Below are 13,907 nucleotides of genomic sequence, written 5' to 3'. Positions count from 1 at the left end.
TTTGTAATGAATTGAAATGGAGCTGGAAGGAAGTAGTTGCTTTACTGTAGGTGCGGCTAACACCAAACCAAGGTACCAACTGCGTTTGTTTTATGTTGACAACAAACATTAAATTTGGGAAGTGGGAAATCATCTTTCACACTTCCCTAGTTCGACACAGTCGGACCGTGAGGGACCTTTTTCAATTTTTTGAATTTTGCAAGTTCATCCACCAGTTTACAAAACATAGGTGGTACGGCTGAGTAATGAAAGGGATATGAGCCGTAAGATGCGCAGGGTAGTTTTCACAGGAAAAGCTGTATCAACAAAAAAATGAAATTTGGATCTGCTGACCCTCAACCATGGACACATGAGTTGACCAAGAATCCAAAGAAACATCTACTTTTCTTGTCTTCATGTAAGTTGGCTATATTATTTGAACCATGTATCCAACGATATTGCTTAGTGGTTGGAATTATTCTCATTCTATCTTCGCTTGCCATCTCATTTATATATTTTGACAACAAGAGAAATCATCCAATTACAAAAACATTCGACGGTTATCGTGAACTTGGTCTTGGCTTTAACACACGACCTGTTGGAACTGAACAAAGAGCAAACATTCACACAATCGATGATCAAGTACCACAAGGTGCTATTAAACTCAGCGATGGTGGGTTTGTCATCTATTGGATCAGTTACAACCAAGCCGCTGCTTCAAGTGGATCTGATGTTTACTATCGCCGCTACAATGCTCAAAATGAGGCTGAGAATACCGAACAGCTTGTGAATACGGTGGTGGCCGAGCATCAATTCCTTCCTGTAGTCACTCGTTTAACCAATGGCAACTATGTTTTTGTTTGGACCATGTCTCTAATAGCTACTCCTAATATTTACAAAACTGTGAGCATGAGATTATTCGATGCGAACATGAATCCCATTAGCACAGAAATGGTAGTGAATACGAATGGAGATGGTGGTTTTCCAGGAGTGGCTGCTCTTCCTGATGGTTTTGTGGTTATTTGGGCCAGTGGTGCCTATCAAACTTATGATGTTGTGTTACAACGTTATGATTTGAATGGCAACAAAATTGGAGGTGTTCGAACCGTGAATACGTACACAACAGGAGAACAATCCGATTTGTATACTTGTTTTTGTGGTCCCAAGATTGTGTCGTTGACAGATGGTGGATTTGTTGTGGTTTGGCAAAGTGACGGTCAAGATGGAAGCAGTTGGGGAGTCTATTTCCAAAGATTTGATTCTCAAGCGAACACTGTTGATACTGAAACTAGAGTAAATACATACACGAACAATGCACAACGTCAACCATCAGTAGCAGCATTAAGTAATGGTGGATGGGTCATTGCTTGGGCAAGTCATGATGGTACTAGTTATGATATTTACGGCAGAGTATATGCCAGCAATGGAAATGCTAACTCACCGTTCCTTGTGAATACTGGTTATACTGAAAATGATCAACTGGATCCAAATTGCATAGTCGTGCGACCTGGAGAATTCCTTGTTAGCTGGAGAGGATCATTGGATGGTATTAATACTCAACGATTTCTCAATGATGGAACTCCTGTGGAGGCACATTTTAGTTTCCATGGAATGCATGTTCTTGATTCTGACAAACTCATTCAATTATATGCTGTACAGGACAGAGATGGTAGTGGTGCAGGAGCTTACTTCCAATTATTTGCCAAGAATACTGTTCCCGTTTTGGTGAGAAACCAGCTCTCTATTAAGGCAAGACAATCGGTAACACTATCTCCATCACAGTTACTTGGATACGACGCTGAGAATGATGAAATAAGCTTTTCAGTCATCGATGTTCAAAATGGAAGATTTGAAATGAGTTCACAACCTGGAATAGCAGTCTCATCCTTCACACAAGCTCAAATTAATGCGTCACAAGTGGTGTTTGTATCTATCTCAAATGTTGCACCAAGTTTTTCGGTGAGAGTTGGTGATGTGCAGTTGGTGTCTTCATACCAATCAGCCTCTATCGAATTCACTATCTCATGTTATGGATATTCTGGAGAAGCCGCTTGTGGAGGACCTCTAAAAGGTTCATGTATCGATCATGACACTTGCAGTTGCAACTCTCTGTGGGGAGGATCAGATTGTTCATTGCCAACGTGCTTCTCCAAACTATCCAATGAAACGTCCTCAGTATGCAATGGAAGAGGTACTTGTGTAGCCCCAAACAACTGCTCTTGTGTTGAGGGATATGAAGGCGCTCAGTGTGAAACTGCATGTGGTTGGGATGCCAGCTCAGTTGGTGCTCCAGATCCTCAGATTTCCTCACAAATAGTGGGACAAGGAATTCAGTTTACATTCAACTTCTCTAACGATCCAAATGTTGAATTCTCACATTTAGCATTCATTGGAGAAGATTCTGCTTTCAATACTGACAGCTGTTTCATCTATGGTGGTCAAAGAGTCAACCTGACATTAATTTCAAACGGACCATGTAGCAATTCATACTCTACTCCAGTATTCACTTTGGATGATTTAATACAGAATGCACGAGTTAAAAAGGAAATGCAAGGAGACGTCTTGACATTATCCATCCCTTTAGCTCTATATTATTATGACGAGATTGGTGCCAGCAATGGTGGTTTTTGTAGGGCGTACCAATTCACGACTGCACAAATAATCCATGTCAAGCTCACTTCTACAGTAGCTTCTTCATTTGATGAGTTCTCTCCATTGTTGCCATTTTCAGTGAGTTTGTACCCTCAGGAATTTGCCACAAATACTTCAACGGGAGTGTTAAATGTCAAAATGGTATTGAAATCCACAAATGCCACACTTAATGGTTTCAGCTTTTACAACTCTACTAATTCCAATTACATTTACCAAGTCACTGAGAGCTCATTCTGGTACAGTAATGGACCAAGTATGTTTTATCGCATCCAAATGCGGTCCAATGTCAAAGTGAATGATTTCAGAGCTCTCACTTACTTTAGGGCTGTATTTAAGAGAAATGGAGTTCTGGATGAAGCTATTGTTTTCATTCCTCTCAAAATTGATTACACCATTGTGAGCGCTCCTTCTGACAAGAATTTCACCCTTAAAGCAACCATGTACTTGGCTTCCAGCGATTGGTCACCAAAAACAACATTCAAGTCAGGTGAGAAGGTCTATGCTCAGGTTCAAACCTCCTCCGCACTTGGTGTGAATTATGATTTAGTGGTGCGGGATGCCTACTTGTGTTGCTTTAAAGAATTTAGAGCAACGATAACATACGATCCTGAACACAATGAGTATGGATGCTCTCAATTCAATTCTGCAACTATGGATGTTTGGAAACAGATCATTACGAATCAAATTGGAAACTCAGAGCTTGACACGGTCTTGTATCCATATCCTGGAGCAAATTCATTGTACGGTTTTTCATTCACGCTCATTCCGTCCATGTTCCCACTCAAATACTCCAACACTTCATCTTCATGTTTTGTTCAGTCGAATACAGCATTGCAATCTGTAACAAGATCTCTAGCTGCCAGTAGTGAGGAATCCAGTACTCCAAGCAGTATGTTTGTTGTTCAAGTGTTGCCTGGCTCAAGAGGAGAAGCAAGTACAAGAGTTTCCGAGGCCGCATTTTCTGTTTTCAAGATCCCAATGTTCGCCATTGTTGCTTGTGTGTTGGTATTGCTGCAATGGCTCGCATAGAATTAATATAATTGTATCATCAGCAACGAACAAGAAAATAATCCACGGAATAACTAAACACGCAGAATTGTTGCCCAAAAAGTTTGCATCTTTAATTCGGATTTGTCTAGACACCCGTCGATTGTAAATCAGTGTTGAAGTTAATTAATTACAATTTTTTTGTTTGTTTCCTAGCACAAGTTTTTAACTCAAAATTTGCAGTGGAAAGACTTACTTAAAAACTTGTACAACTCGATGATACGAATCACAGACATACAATTCATAGCATGGATCTCTCCTCTCATTCAAACAAATTCCACTGAGAGATGAATTCCCTACGGAGCATCCAATATTCAATTTCTTCACTTCTCTTCCTTCCTTATTGAAATAAGTAACTCCTTCCTTAGAACCTACAAGATAACACTGAGCCAAACGATCGTAAAGGATGGAATGTACGTTTAGTCTTCTTTGTTTATCTTTTTGGAGGTTTCCAAATTGAAGCACACACTTCCATTCTCCTCCGTTAAAAGAAAACTCTTCATCCGATTCATAAAACGATTCCTCAACCTCATCATCATTCTCAATGGAATCTAATTTCACTGGTTTAGGAGAAGAACTATTCTCCTCATTCTTCTGTCTTACAATCACGTACACTTTGGCACTTGTGGACGACAATAAAGCCAAAGCAAGCTCACCATCATCATAATCGTTATGAATAGCAACTGCTTGAGGTATGAATGGAACTTCCAATCGTTCCAATAAGGTACCGTTCGAACAGTTCACAATTTTAATGGAAGGTCCTAAAAAGTTGGCCTCACATACATACAAACGATTCGATGAGGTTATTACTTGATCATTCCCTTTCTTAAAAAGACGAGATTCTGACGAAGAATACTGAATGGCCATTCCCTGAGGAGATTCAAATTGATCACTCTTCCACACGTACGAAGTCTGTAAATAATAACCATGCGAGGTCATGGGTTCGGTCTTGGCAACCCCTTGAGAAAGTAAATGTTTTAAATCATATTTCAAGACGCATAATTTGGAATAATAATCGTACAATGGAGAGTTGTCCATGAGGTAGGTATCGAAAATAATGGCGTCTTGTTTCAATTTGTAATTCTCTTCGACGACGAGAGACCGAATCAACTGGTCAGGGAAAGGTAAGAAACATTTAAATTGTTTCGTAATGAGATCAAATACTTGAATTCGATCATTGTAAGGTTCTTGTGAACTTTTACTACTTTCACACACTAAAATGACCTGATGATTGTGTGAGATTTGAATGGCTGAAGGGTTGGAGAAGAAATTGGGAGCACTGGAAGCAACTCCCCATGTGCCAAGAGTTTGTTGGAGTTTTGGACTTGTGAGTTGTGTGGTCAACTGTTGAATTAAACAATCAGCAGAATCCCTGTTAAAGGACGGCAGTTGAAAATCAATGAGAGAAATATGAGCTGGGAAAGTTGTGGCGTTTTCACACATATTATATCTTGTTTGAAAAGCAAATAGAATAGATGAATACTTTTTTCGAATGTTTCAGCGAGAGGACTATTTGAGAGAATCTCAATGACAAGGAAAATTTGCAATTCTCAAAGAAAATTCTCAGATTGAAAACATGAATGGAACTGAGAAGGAAATTGAGCCTTCCAATCATTGGTTCAGATAAAAAAGTGACCATCCACCCTTCGTTTGTAACATTCGAGACACTGATAAAAGTTTACCTTGTGTAAAGCAATAATCTTGAATATGAATTCATAACTCTAAAAATTAATTTTAGTTATTATATTTATGAATCTAAATTATGAAATAAAAAAAAAGAAAAATTGATAATTTACAAAAAAATAAGACAACTCCATCACCTATCAGTTACCAATTAATTTGTGAAAAAAGAATTTTTATATCACCTTTCTTTTTTACAACAAGTACACGATCCACCTAGGAATAACAATATCATCATCATCATCGGAAAAGATGAATATTCTGTTTTTAATGGATACATCCTCGTCGATGAATCAATTAACAACCAATGGCATGAAATTAATAGATATTGCCAAATATTGCGTTGAACACTTTATCAAAACCCGACAAAAACATCTTCATCAGCACCAAAAGAAGGACAATTATTTGTTAGTAACTTCGGGACAAAAAGTTGTGGTAGGATGGAAAGACAGTGCTGATAGTTCCATCTTCTTACAACGATTAAAATCACTCAAAGCCAATGATCTCACCGAAATTGGTCCCTCTTTGAAAAAGTGTTTTGATGTGTTGAATCAATATCGTCTTCAGAAATCAGTGGACCATTACGGAATGGGACGATATGCGAGTGCTGCAGAAAACTCGGCAATCATTCTCATTACGGATGGAGAACGATTAACACATTCCTATAATCCGTACTTGAGTGCTGCTGATCAGAGGCAGGTAGCCATTGATTCAAAGACAAGTTTTGATGTAAACAAGTTGACCTTGCCCAACCCACATACATATTCGACCAAGTTGACGGAGGAACCATTTCGATGGGACCAACGAGTGTTCAGCATTATTTTACAATTTCAAGCAGTTGGTACAACTTTGACAACCATTTCTCCCTCTGCCTCAATACAGCCCTCAGCACTCAATCAACAACAACAGCAAGACAAGCAACAAAATCCTTTGACTGCAGGACAAACACCAACCATCACTGACAATCCAATTGCACCCATAAGTGAAGTGACAGGAGGTCTCTCACGAACTTTTTCGAACATGACAGCCCTTTTAAAGTTTATGGAAGATTTATCCGCTGTACAATTAGCTCGACCATCTGTAATTGTAAATTTTGAAATTGTCAAAACCTTGAGCTTGAAACAACTAAGTCTATTCCCTCCGTCCAACAATGAAGGTCTAGGAAAAACACTTCTTCAACTACTATCACAACCACAACCAAACAAGGAAACATTTTGGCCAATTCCAGAGAACTATTTGCCAAGCGCAAATATGACAGAGCTTCCAACACGAAGGGCTCAACCATCCATTTCCCTTCTTTACACTGAAAAGAATGACATTTTATGGACCATGGCTTTTAACAAATTCCCAATTTATGACATTTTTGACATTAATGTCAATAGCCCAATCGGAAAATATGTGATACAACATTCTAGTCGAGAGGGTTGCTATAAGGCATTTGTGACAAACAGTACTCCAAGTAATTATGGATTTGGAGAGAGTTTTGGATTTTTAAAGCGCATCACCATACCGCTACCAACAGGAGACTATGAAAACAAAATCCATTTTTATTTATTGCCCTATAATTACATGAGACTGTTCTATCTAATGAATGAATATGTCAATACTCACAAGTCACAGCCATCCTCAGCATGGATTCAACAATTTCACAAATTTGTGCAGAATCTGCCTCCATACTATATCAAACCCTTGAAAATAGCCATGAACAAGTGGTTTAATGGAAGTTTTAATCATTTTCCAGATGTTCCATCAGAACTACCAATCTCGTTACAGACCTATTACAAGCAATTAGTGGAAGAAGAAAAACGGTTTAACAAAGAACTAGATGCAGAAAATGAAAATGCAGGAGGCACTCCTTTTAGTAGCAGCACTGACGTTGAATTTACTGATGCAACATCTGGAGCAGCCCAACGAGACACATCTGTAGCTACATCCAACAAAAAGCTTATTATACGAAATCCATTCGATATTGACCGATCTAATCTATTGAAACAATTCAAGACCATGAGTTCCCATCTCTTTAACATGGAATTACACGAGATGGAGGATGAAATTGACAAATCAAAGTCTCTCGATGAACACTTACGACAACTATCCAAAGAAGAAATTATCAAGCACTCCATTCCTGTTTCTCAAATGGGCAATTTCGACAAGGTTCTCACGTCGAAAGAAACATTGCGAGATCCATTCGATACCCAGAAACAAAAACAACTTACTTTTGGAAGTCCATATCAAAAGAAGAAGGTTAAAAAGATGAGATCTATTCTCATTCATGCACCCTTGCTGTTGGACAAGCTGGTAGATGAGTCTGAAATGGATATTCAACGAAAGGAAGAAGAAGAATTAAACGAACGTGAAGCGCAAACCCCAATCATTATTGATGGCTCGTCATTGAAACCAGAGTCAGATATTGTTCCTCCATTGGCAAGAACGGATACCATACCCAATGACGAAATCACAACTCCATCAGAGCAAGTTGAAGCCATGCTCTCCTTCACACCAGAGAAGGAAAACAAAGTTGCAGAAGAAGCTATCAGCAATGGTGGAATTGTGAGTGGTGAAGATGAATCGCTACTACCGACACCTGTCATGGAGAATACATTCACTTCTGCATACTCCATGGATACCGATACATTTTTGACTCTTAACAAGTCACCACCAAATGTCACCAGTGCATCATCCTCCACAGTCGCAGGTGCTGGAAAGGCAGCCAACTTTAGACCACCCTCAACAACTCGAAAAACCAAAGTTAATCCGCAAAAAGAGCAAGCTCAAATATTGATTGATAGCTTCCAAGGTGCAACTGAAGCTCTCAAACTCATTTCCCAGTCCAATGACCACTTATTGAATGCTATCGTGGTACGATCACTTCAAGTGGATCAAATAGACGGTAAACGGAGGCAACAATTAGACAACATTCGAGCAAGTGTAAAGAAACGAAAACGCGGGCAACGAAAAGACAATGAAGATACCATGATGCTGGAAGAACGAGAAATTGTCACTGAAGTGAAAAAGGTTCATTTTCCCAACAAGGAAACGAAAATTGCATTCATTAAGGAAATTATTTGCATGGCAGCCCAATTTAAAAAGCTAAAGTTGGCTCAAATGCTAACAGAGGAATTAGCCCCACAAATGGTGGTGAATAATAATTCTTCTACATTGTAGAACAGTTGAAATTTGACTCGACGTCTCTGCGTCACTACCAAGTACTTGTTACGACTGAAATAATTGACCTTCGCAATTAAGTGCTTACTAAGCCGTCCTTGGTAAACGAAATACCAAGTACTCATGGTCAACAAATATGTTAATTTTAACCTAATGAAGGTTCACAGCAACAATGATTATCATCTTTATACATTTTCTAAAAATAAGAATGGATATTGTGCAGCCACCGGTGATCATAGTATTGAATCTTCCACAATAATAATTGAATAATGTATTGAATAATTATATTAATACTATCACACTGTCACAGCAAAAGCAGAATTTGAAAAAATGATCACCTATTTAACAGTGCAAGCATGGATGCGTATTCTCATCTGTTTCTTTTCCATTTACCGAAAATCATTTGGAAGATTAATCTTTCAAGCAAAATTCATGAATCGAAAACAATCATCTGCATCCATGGTTTGGAATTATTTGGTACGGAGAGGTTTAGAAAACAATTTTAAAAAAGTTTCCGAATTACGAGAATATACAAGGAAGAGCAAATCAACGTTTTATCCTCCTCTGAAATCTCCCTTGCTGGGTTGTGTGAGCAAAATGGAAGAAGTGAATGAATTGAGAAAATCTTTCTGGTTTACCATGAAAGGTTGTGAATTCAAGGAAAATCAACATTCTCAGCCAAATGGGCGTCACAATCCAAAAGTCATGATGTTTATTCATGGAGGAGGATATGTGAGTGGTGGTGCTCTGGGAATGGAAGCTCAAGCTATGCTGTTTGCCGTACGCGATTATAACATGATGGCACAAAAATCATCAAATCCTATCTGTAGTCATGTCTTGTCCGTGGAGCATCGTTTGTTGGCAGATCCTGACGAATATAGTACAATGGATCGAAATTTACTAACCAACTCGATGGCAGATCAAATTGAAGATTGTTTACAATGTTTGAAGTGGTTGGTCTATGACAAGCACATTCCTCCAAGAGATATTGTTTTAGTTGGAAATTCATCTGGAGCTGCCTTAATTGTGAACATGATTTTACTAAGGTTGATTGGCTCCAATGATACATCTGGAAGAAGAGATCATCACGTTGAAGACCAACAAACATCATTGTCAAAACATGAAGAATTATGGCCTGTTCATTCAGTGGCTCTCTTTTCAACTTCATGTGACATTTCAAGAACGATTATTCATAAAGATTTGGTGAAGGAGAATCTAATTGTAGCCATTCCAACCAATCTTCAGCAAATGTTTGAAAAATGTCTACCTCCCGAAGACAAGAGGCGATACTCGGTTTTGAAAAATTTACTGGAAATGGAAAAGACAGATCAACAATTGTATCAAAAACTCTTCCAATCCAAATGGGTCATTAATTACAGCAAGCATGAAGAATTGTCACCTGGCAATGATTATTTTGTGAATTTATTGAAACAACATGTCGATAGCCAAAGCGAGGACAAGTTGAAAGTGATCACCAAAGATTATCAAATGCATTGTTACTCTATTGGGTATAGTATAGTTCCTGAAGCAAGAATTGGAGTTCAACAAAGTTTGGAAGCATGCATTCCATAAAATCATATTCTCTCGCCTGGCATGCGCACTATGTGTTTTCACAATTTTTTCAACTTTATTGACCAACTCCAGTACCAACATGATTCATTCCCATATAAGCACCATAATAATAATAATCCATTCGTGCCTTGTACAAGTCGTCACGATACTCACGTGTATAACCTGTGCGTTTCACAAGTTCCAAAACCATATCTGGTTCCAATTCAAACCTTTGGAAGGAGGGAAAACAATCCCATTCGAAACTTTCCAATTGCATAGCTTCCATCACTACTTGTCTGTCATTTCTCAACTCTGGAGGAACAAAATTAAGAACCCCTGCCAAACGTTCTTGTCTTATCAATTGCAAGACAAATGACTTGTCACTCAACAGACTCTGAGATACATTACTAAACGCTTCCTTTTCATTGGCAATTGCTGTCCACACAATTTCGAGATCTTTTTTCAATGCTTCAGAGGCAAACATCAAAGCTCTTCCATTTTGTTGGACAGCTTGTAATACAATTTCTCTGTCATTTCTGAAATTCTGTGACGTTGTCATTCCAAGATACATTCCACATGATGTCACAACTCGTAAAAAAAAGTTCCGGTCATCTTTTACAAGCTTTGAAAATGATTCAAGAGCAATGGAGGATGTTGGACACAAGGCAGAGTCTAACGTAGCACCAACTTGTCTTGGATTTGAGAAAATAATATCGAGATCAGTTCTAAGTTCCGTCGATGCAAATTCCAATGCTAAACCAGTAACATTGATCGCTTGTAAGATGAATTCTCGATCGGATTTGATTTCGTTGGAAGCAAACTCAAACGACTTCCAATTTCGTTCTAGTGCTTTAAAAACAAATTCCTTATCGCTTCTCAACTCTTGTGAAGCATGTTGAAAAGCTTTTCCATTTTGTGAAACGCATGCTAGTATGAACTCGGCGTCATTCTTGAGCTCTTCGGATAGAAATTGTAAAGCTTCTGGATGGCGTTTGACAGCACCTATCAGGAATTCCTTGTCATCCTTCAATTGGGAAAATAACGACAAGAGGTCATTATTCCATTGAATGTGTGAATAGTTGTGAGCATGATTGGGACATACGGAACACAAGAACACATCACTGTCATTCTTCCATTCCTCTGGAAGCTCGTCAAACAAATATGGTGTGTTTTTGACAGCTGCCAAAATAATTTCCTTATCATTTCTGAGTGGGTCCGATAAACGACGGTAAGCAAGACCATCTTGTTTGACAGCTGTCATAGCTACCTCCTTATCGTTTCGAATCGCATCAACTGCTCGATGCACATAACCTCCATGAATTTTTACCATTTCAAGAATCACTTCTCGATCATGATAATAAAGTCTTGCAGCGTGTTCCAACAACCACGGGAATGATTCACTTGTTTTGCGATGATAATTTCGAAGCGCATTCAAGAGATAGGACTTGTCGTTTGTAAATTCAATGGGAATGAAATACTTTTCATAACCGTGTTCCCATCGATGCAAGAACTTTTTTCGTCCGTTCTGTTGAAGTGAAAATTTTTGAATCAATCCAAGAAGGGGTAATTGAGTGTCATTGTTGAATGTATGGTTTGAAGAGAGAGAGGAGGGTAGATCATAATCTGTCAACAGCAATCGCACATTGTTGTTGTCATTGTTATGGTTGGTTGATGTGCCATCATTCGTCGTAGGATTCATTGTCATTGTTTTTTTGTTACAGTGTCAGACTCTGGAAACAGAGTGACAGATTTGTTCTTCTTGAAAAAAGTTATCCAATGGAAGTTAATGTGTTGCACGTCGAAAATATTCTTTTTTTTTATCCATTCCAAAATCACATGCAACACGGGAATGACGTAGTTTCGAGAACACTCCATGGAAACTTCCATTCCTTTGAATGTTCTCAGAAATAAAAGGTGTTGCAATGAATATCCACGTGTATATTCGTGCTACCATTGAACCTTTGAAGAACATTTATGAACAAGCCAATCTTTTTAGATTTCGTTCAAATCATTCATTTTCGTTACGATGTTGTTTCTCAAAATTTTTGTGATGCAAACATCGTTCCTTTCATTTCTGACATGAACTCAATTCGTTTCTCTATGTGTTTAGATGTTCGCAAACACCTGATATTATTAATGAAAGCTTTGAATAGTGACATCTTGAAATGACCATGCTATAGGTGTTGACTTGTTGTGAAATAACAGTTCTTCTAATCTTTTCAATAAATCGTTACGCTCATCATTCGTTCTTTCTACGTTTGTAATTTTGGCAAAACTAACCACCTCTCTATCATCGTTTAACAATAAAATTCGTGACAGCTTTGTTTCGTTTTTTGGATCATTAGCTAGCATTTTTGCTTGAGGAATGAATTTAAATATTACAACAGCTCCTTTCTCAAGCACTATGGTATGCAAACTGTTGTTCGAGCATGATTGACCATTTTTAGTTATCACGCGAAATACTTTCTCAACTCGGCACGGAATTCGAGAGAATCCATAATAAACTAGAAATACACGTCCTATTTTACGAATTTCTATGGACTTGACAATTTTAGCATGTGCTTCAAAACTCTTAATAAAACAACATGGCTCAAAATTTGGATCACTAATGATAAATCCTGATTTTGTCGCCACATTTTTGTGTTCCACTATAGTGAGATGATTGTCTTCTAATATCGGTGAGCTCAAACAAATTCCCACAATGTCATTGGTGTATGCCTTTTGGCAGTCCTTATTAAAAATTTGAATACTCCTAATAGTTTGATTTTGATATTGTCCATTGAGGAGTGGAATTCGAAATGTCATTCCCACTCGAATCATTCCACTCACAATAAATCCCAAAATGATAGTTTCTTTGGTATTTTTAGTGGAGAATGGATTGTTGAAATGTTTGTAAATTTGTAATCGTCAAACAATGGTTGAGTCGCACAATGTTTTTGCAACGCTTTTTCAGATTGAAATTTCATGCCTTGTTCATTCAATACTTCAAGCAAACATTTTCCCGAATACCAACTCAGAAATTGCGCCACTGAGCGTTCTGTCACATTATATCCATACATTGCACTAATTGGAATGATTATCGTCTCTTCAAATCCTATTTTTTTCAAATCCTTTGAAATTCGTGTGTGAATTTCATGAAATTTTTCTTCCGAATATTTCGTTTGTTGGAAGATATCCATTCGATTCACACAAACGATCAATTGTTTCATTCCATACCATTTGGCCATCATTACTTGCATGATAGGATTGAGTGTCGCCGATACTTGCCATTCAAAATCAAACGATTCTGCATTCACCACGAGTATTCCAATCGATCCCATGAAAATTCCTCGATGACATTCATTCATGGAATAGCATCGACTCGGAATGTCAATGATTCTAAATTGAACGTTTGTATTGGTTTGAATTACATGTTTTGCATTGACATGAATGGTATAATCGCTTTGAAATTCATCACTCGATTGATACATCAGAAGAGAATAGGAATAATAAGGACCGAGTTGATTTTTCCGACACGTGCTTTCCATTGAACATTCATTTGGGCAATGACTAGAGGAAGGAAATGAATATCGAGTTAACCACATGGATGGAGTGTAACATTGAAAGCGAGGAATCAATCTCGGAAGAATATTTCGTTGAATTTTCTCAAACAATTCATTTCCACGAGATGGATTGAAATGATAAAAACAAGATCCTGCAAGAGTGGATTTTCCTGAAGATGAATATCCCAAAAAGACTCAGAGTGGGATCGGGCATCATCATCAATGGGTTATTTTTTTTGTAAATTCTCGGTTCCTTAAGATTTTCTGTAAATTCTTGATTTTTCTGACAAA

The 13,907-nt window shown here is 38.0% G+C and overlaps 6 protein-coding genes across 6 annotated transcripts; 3 read left to right on the top strand and 3 right to left on the bottom strand.

The window, feature by feature from the left end:
* Positions 1–312: 312 nt before the first annotated feature.
* On the top strand, positions 313–3,660 carry C9374_009799 (uncharacterized protein; the record flags this gene model as incomplete). The annotated part of the gene is made up of 2 exons (XM_044700025.1): positions 313–397; positions 446–3,660. The coding sequence occupies 2 exons, from the start codon at positions 313–315 to the stop codon at positions 3,658–3,660; spliced, it is 3,300 nt and encodes a 1,099-aa protein (XP_044555116.1).
* A 210-nt stretch (positions 3,661–3,870) lies between these two features.
* On the bottom strand, positions 3,871–5,121 carry C9374_009798 (uncharacterized protein; the record flags this gene model as incomplete). Its single annotated transcript, XM_044700024.1, has 1 exon — positions 3,871–5,121. The coding sequence occupies one exon, from the start codon at positions 5,119–5,121 to the stop codon at positions 3,871–3,873; it is 1,251 nt and encodes a 416-aa protein (XP_044555115.1).
* Positions 5,122–5,610: 489 nt separating this feature from the next.
* On the top strand, positions 5,611–8,523 carry C9374_009797 (uncharacterized protein; the record flags this gene model as incomplete). Its single annotated transcript, XM_044700023.1, has 1 exon — positions 5,611–8,523. The coding sequence occupies one exon, from the start codon at positions 5,611–5,613 to the stop codon at positions 8,521–8,523; it is 2,913 nt and encodes a 970-aa protein (XP_044555114.1).
* Positions 8,524–8,853: 330 nt separating this feature from the next.
* On the top strand, positions 8,854–10,095 carry C9374_009796 (uncharacterized protein; the record flags this gene model as incomplete). Its single annotated transcript, XM_044700022.1, has 1 exon — positions 8,854–10,095. One exon carries the CDS (start codon positions 8,854–8,856, stop codon positions 10,093–10,095), a length of 1,242 nt encoding a protein of 413 aa, XP_044555113.1.
* Positions 10,096–10,150: 55 nt separating this feature from the next.
* Positions 10,151–11,779, bottom strand: C9374_009795 (uncharacterized protein; the record flags this gene model as incomplete). Its single annotated transcript, XM_044700021.1, has 1 exon — positions 10,151–11,779. One exon carries the CDS (start codon positions 11,777–11,779, stop codon positions 10,151–10,153), a length of 1,629 nt encoding a protein of 542 aa, XP_044555112.1.
* A 428-nt stretch (positions 11,780–12,207) lies between these two features.
* On the bottom strand, positions 12,208–13,544 carry C9374_009794 (uncharacterized protein; the record flags this gene model as incomplete). Its single annotated transcript, XM_044700020.1, has 2 exons — positions 12,208–12,826; positions 12,904–13,544. The coding sequence occupies 2 exons, from the start codon at positions 13,542–13,544 to the stop codon at positions 12,208–12,210; spliced, it is 1,260 nt and encodes a 419-aa protein (XP_044555111.1).
* Positions 13,545–13,907: the final 363 nt, after the last annotated feature.

Source organism: Naegleria lovaniensis (assembly GCF_003324165.1).
Source record: "Naegleria lovaniensis strain ATCC 30569 chromosome Unknown tig003, whole genome shotgun sequence".
NCBI classification, from domain to species: domain Eukaryota; phylum Heterolobosea; class Eutetramitea; order Acrasida; family Naegleriidae; genus Naegleria; species Naegleria lovaniensis.
Note: the sequence above shows the minus strand (reverse complement) of the source record. Positions and strands in the feature narration are given on the sequence as shown.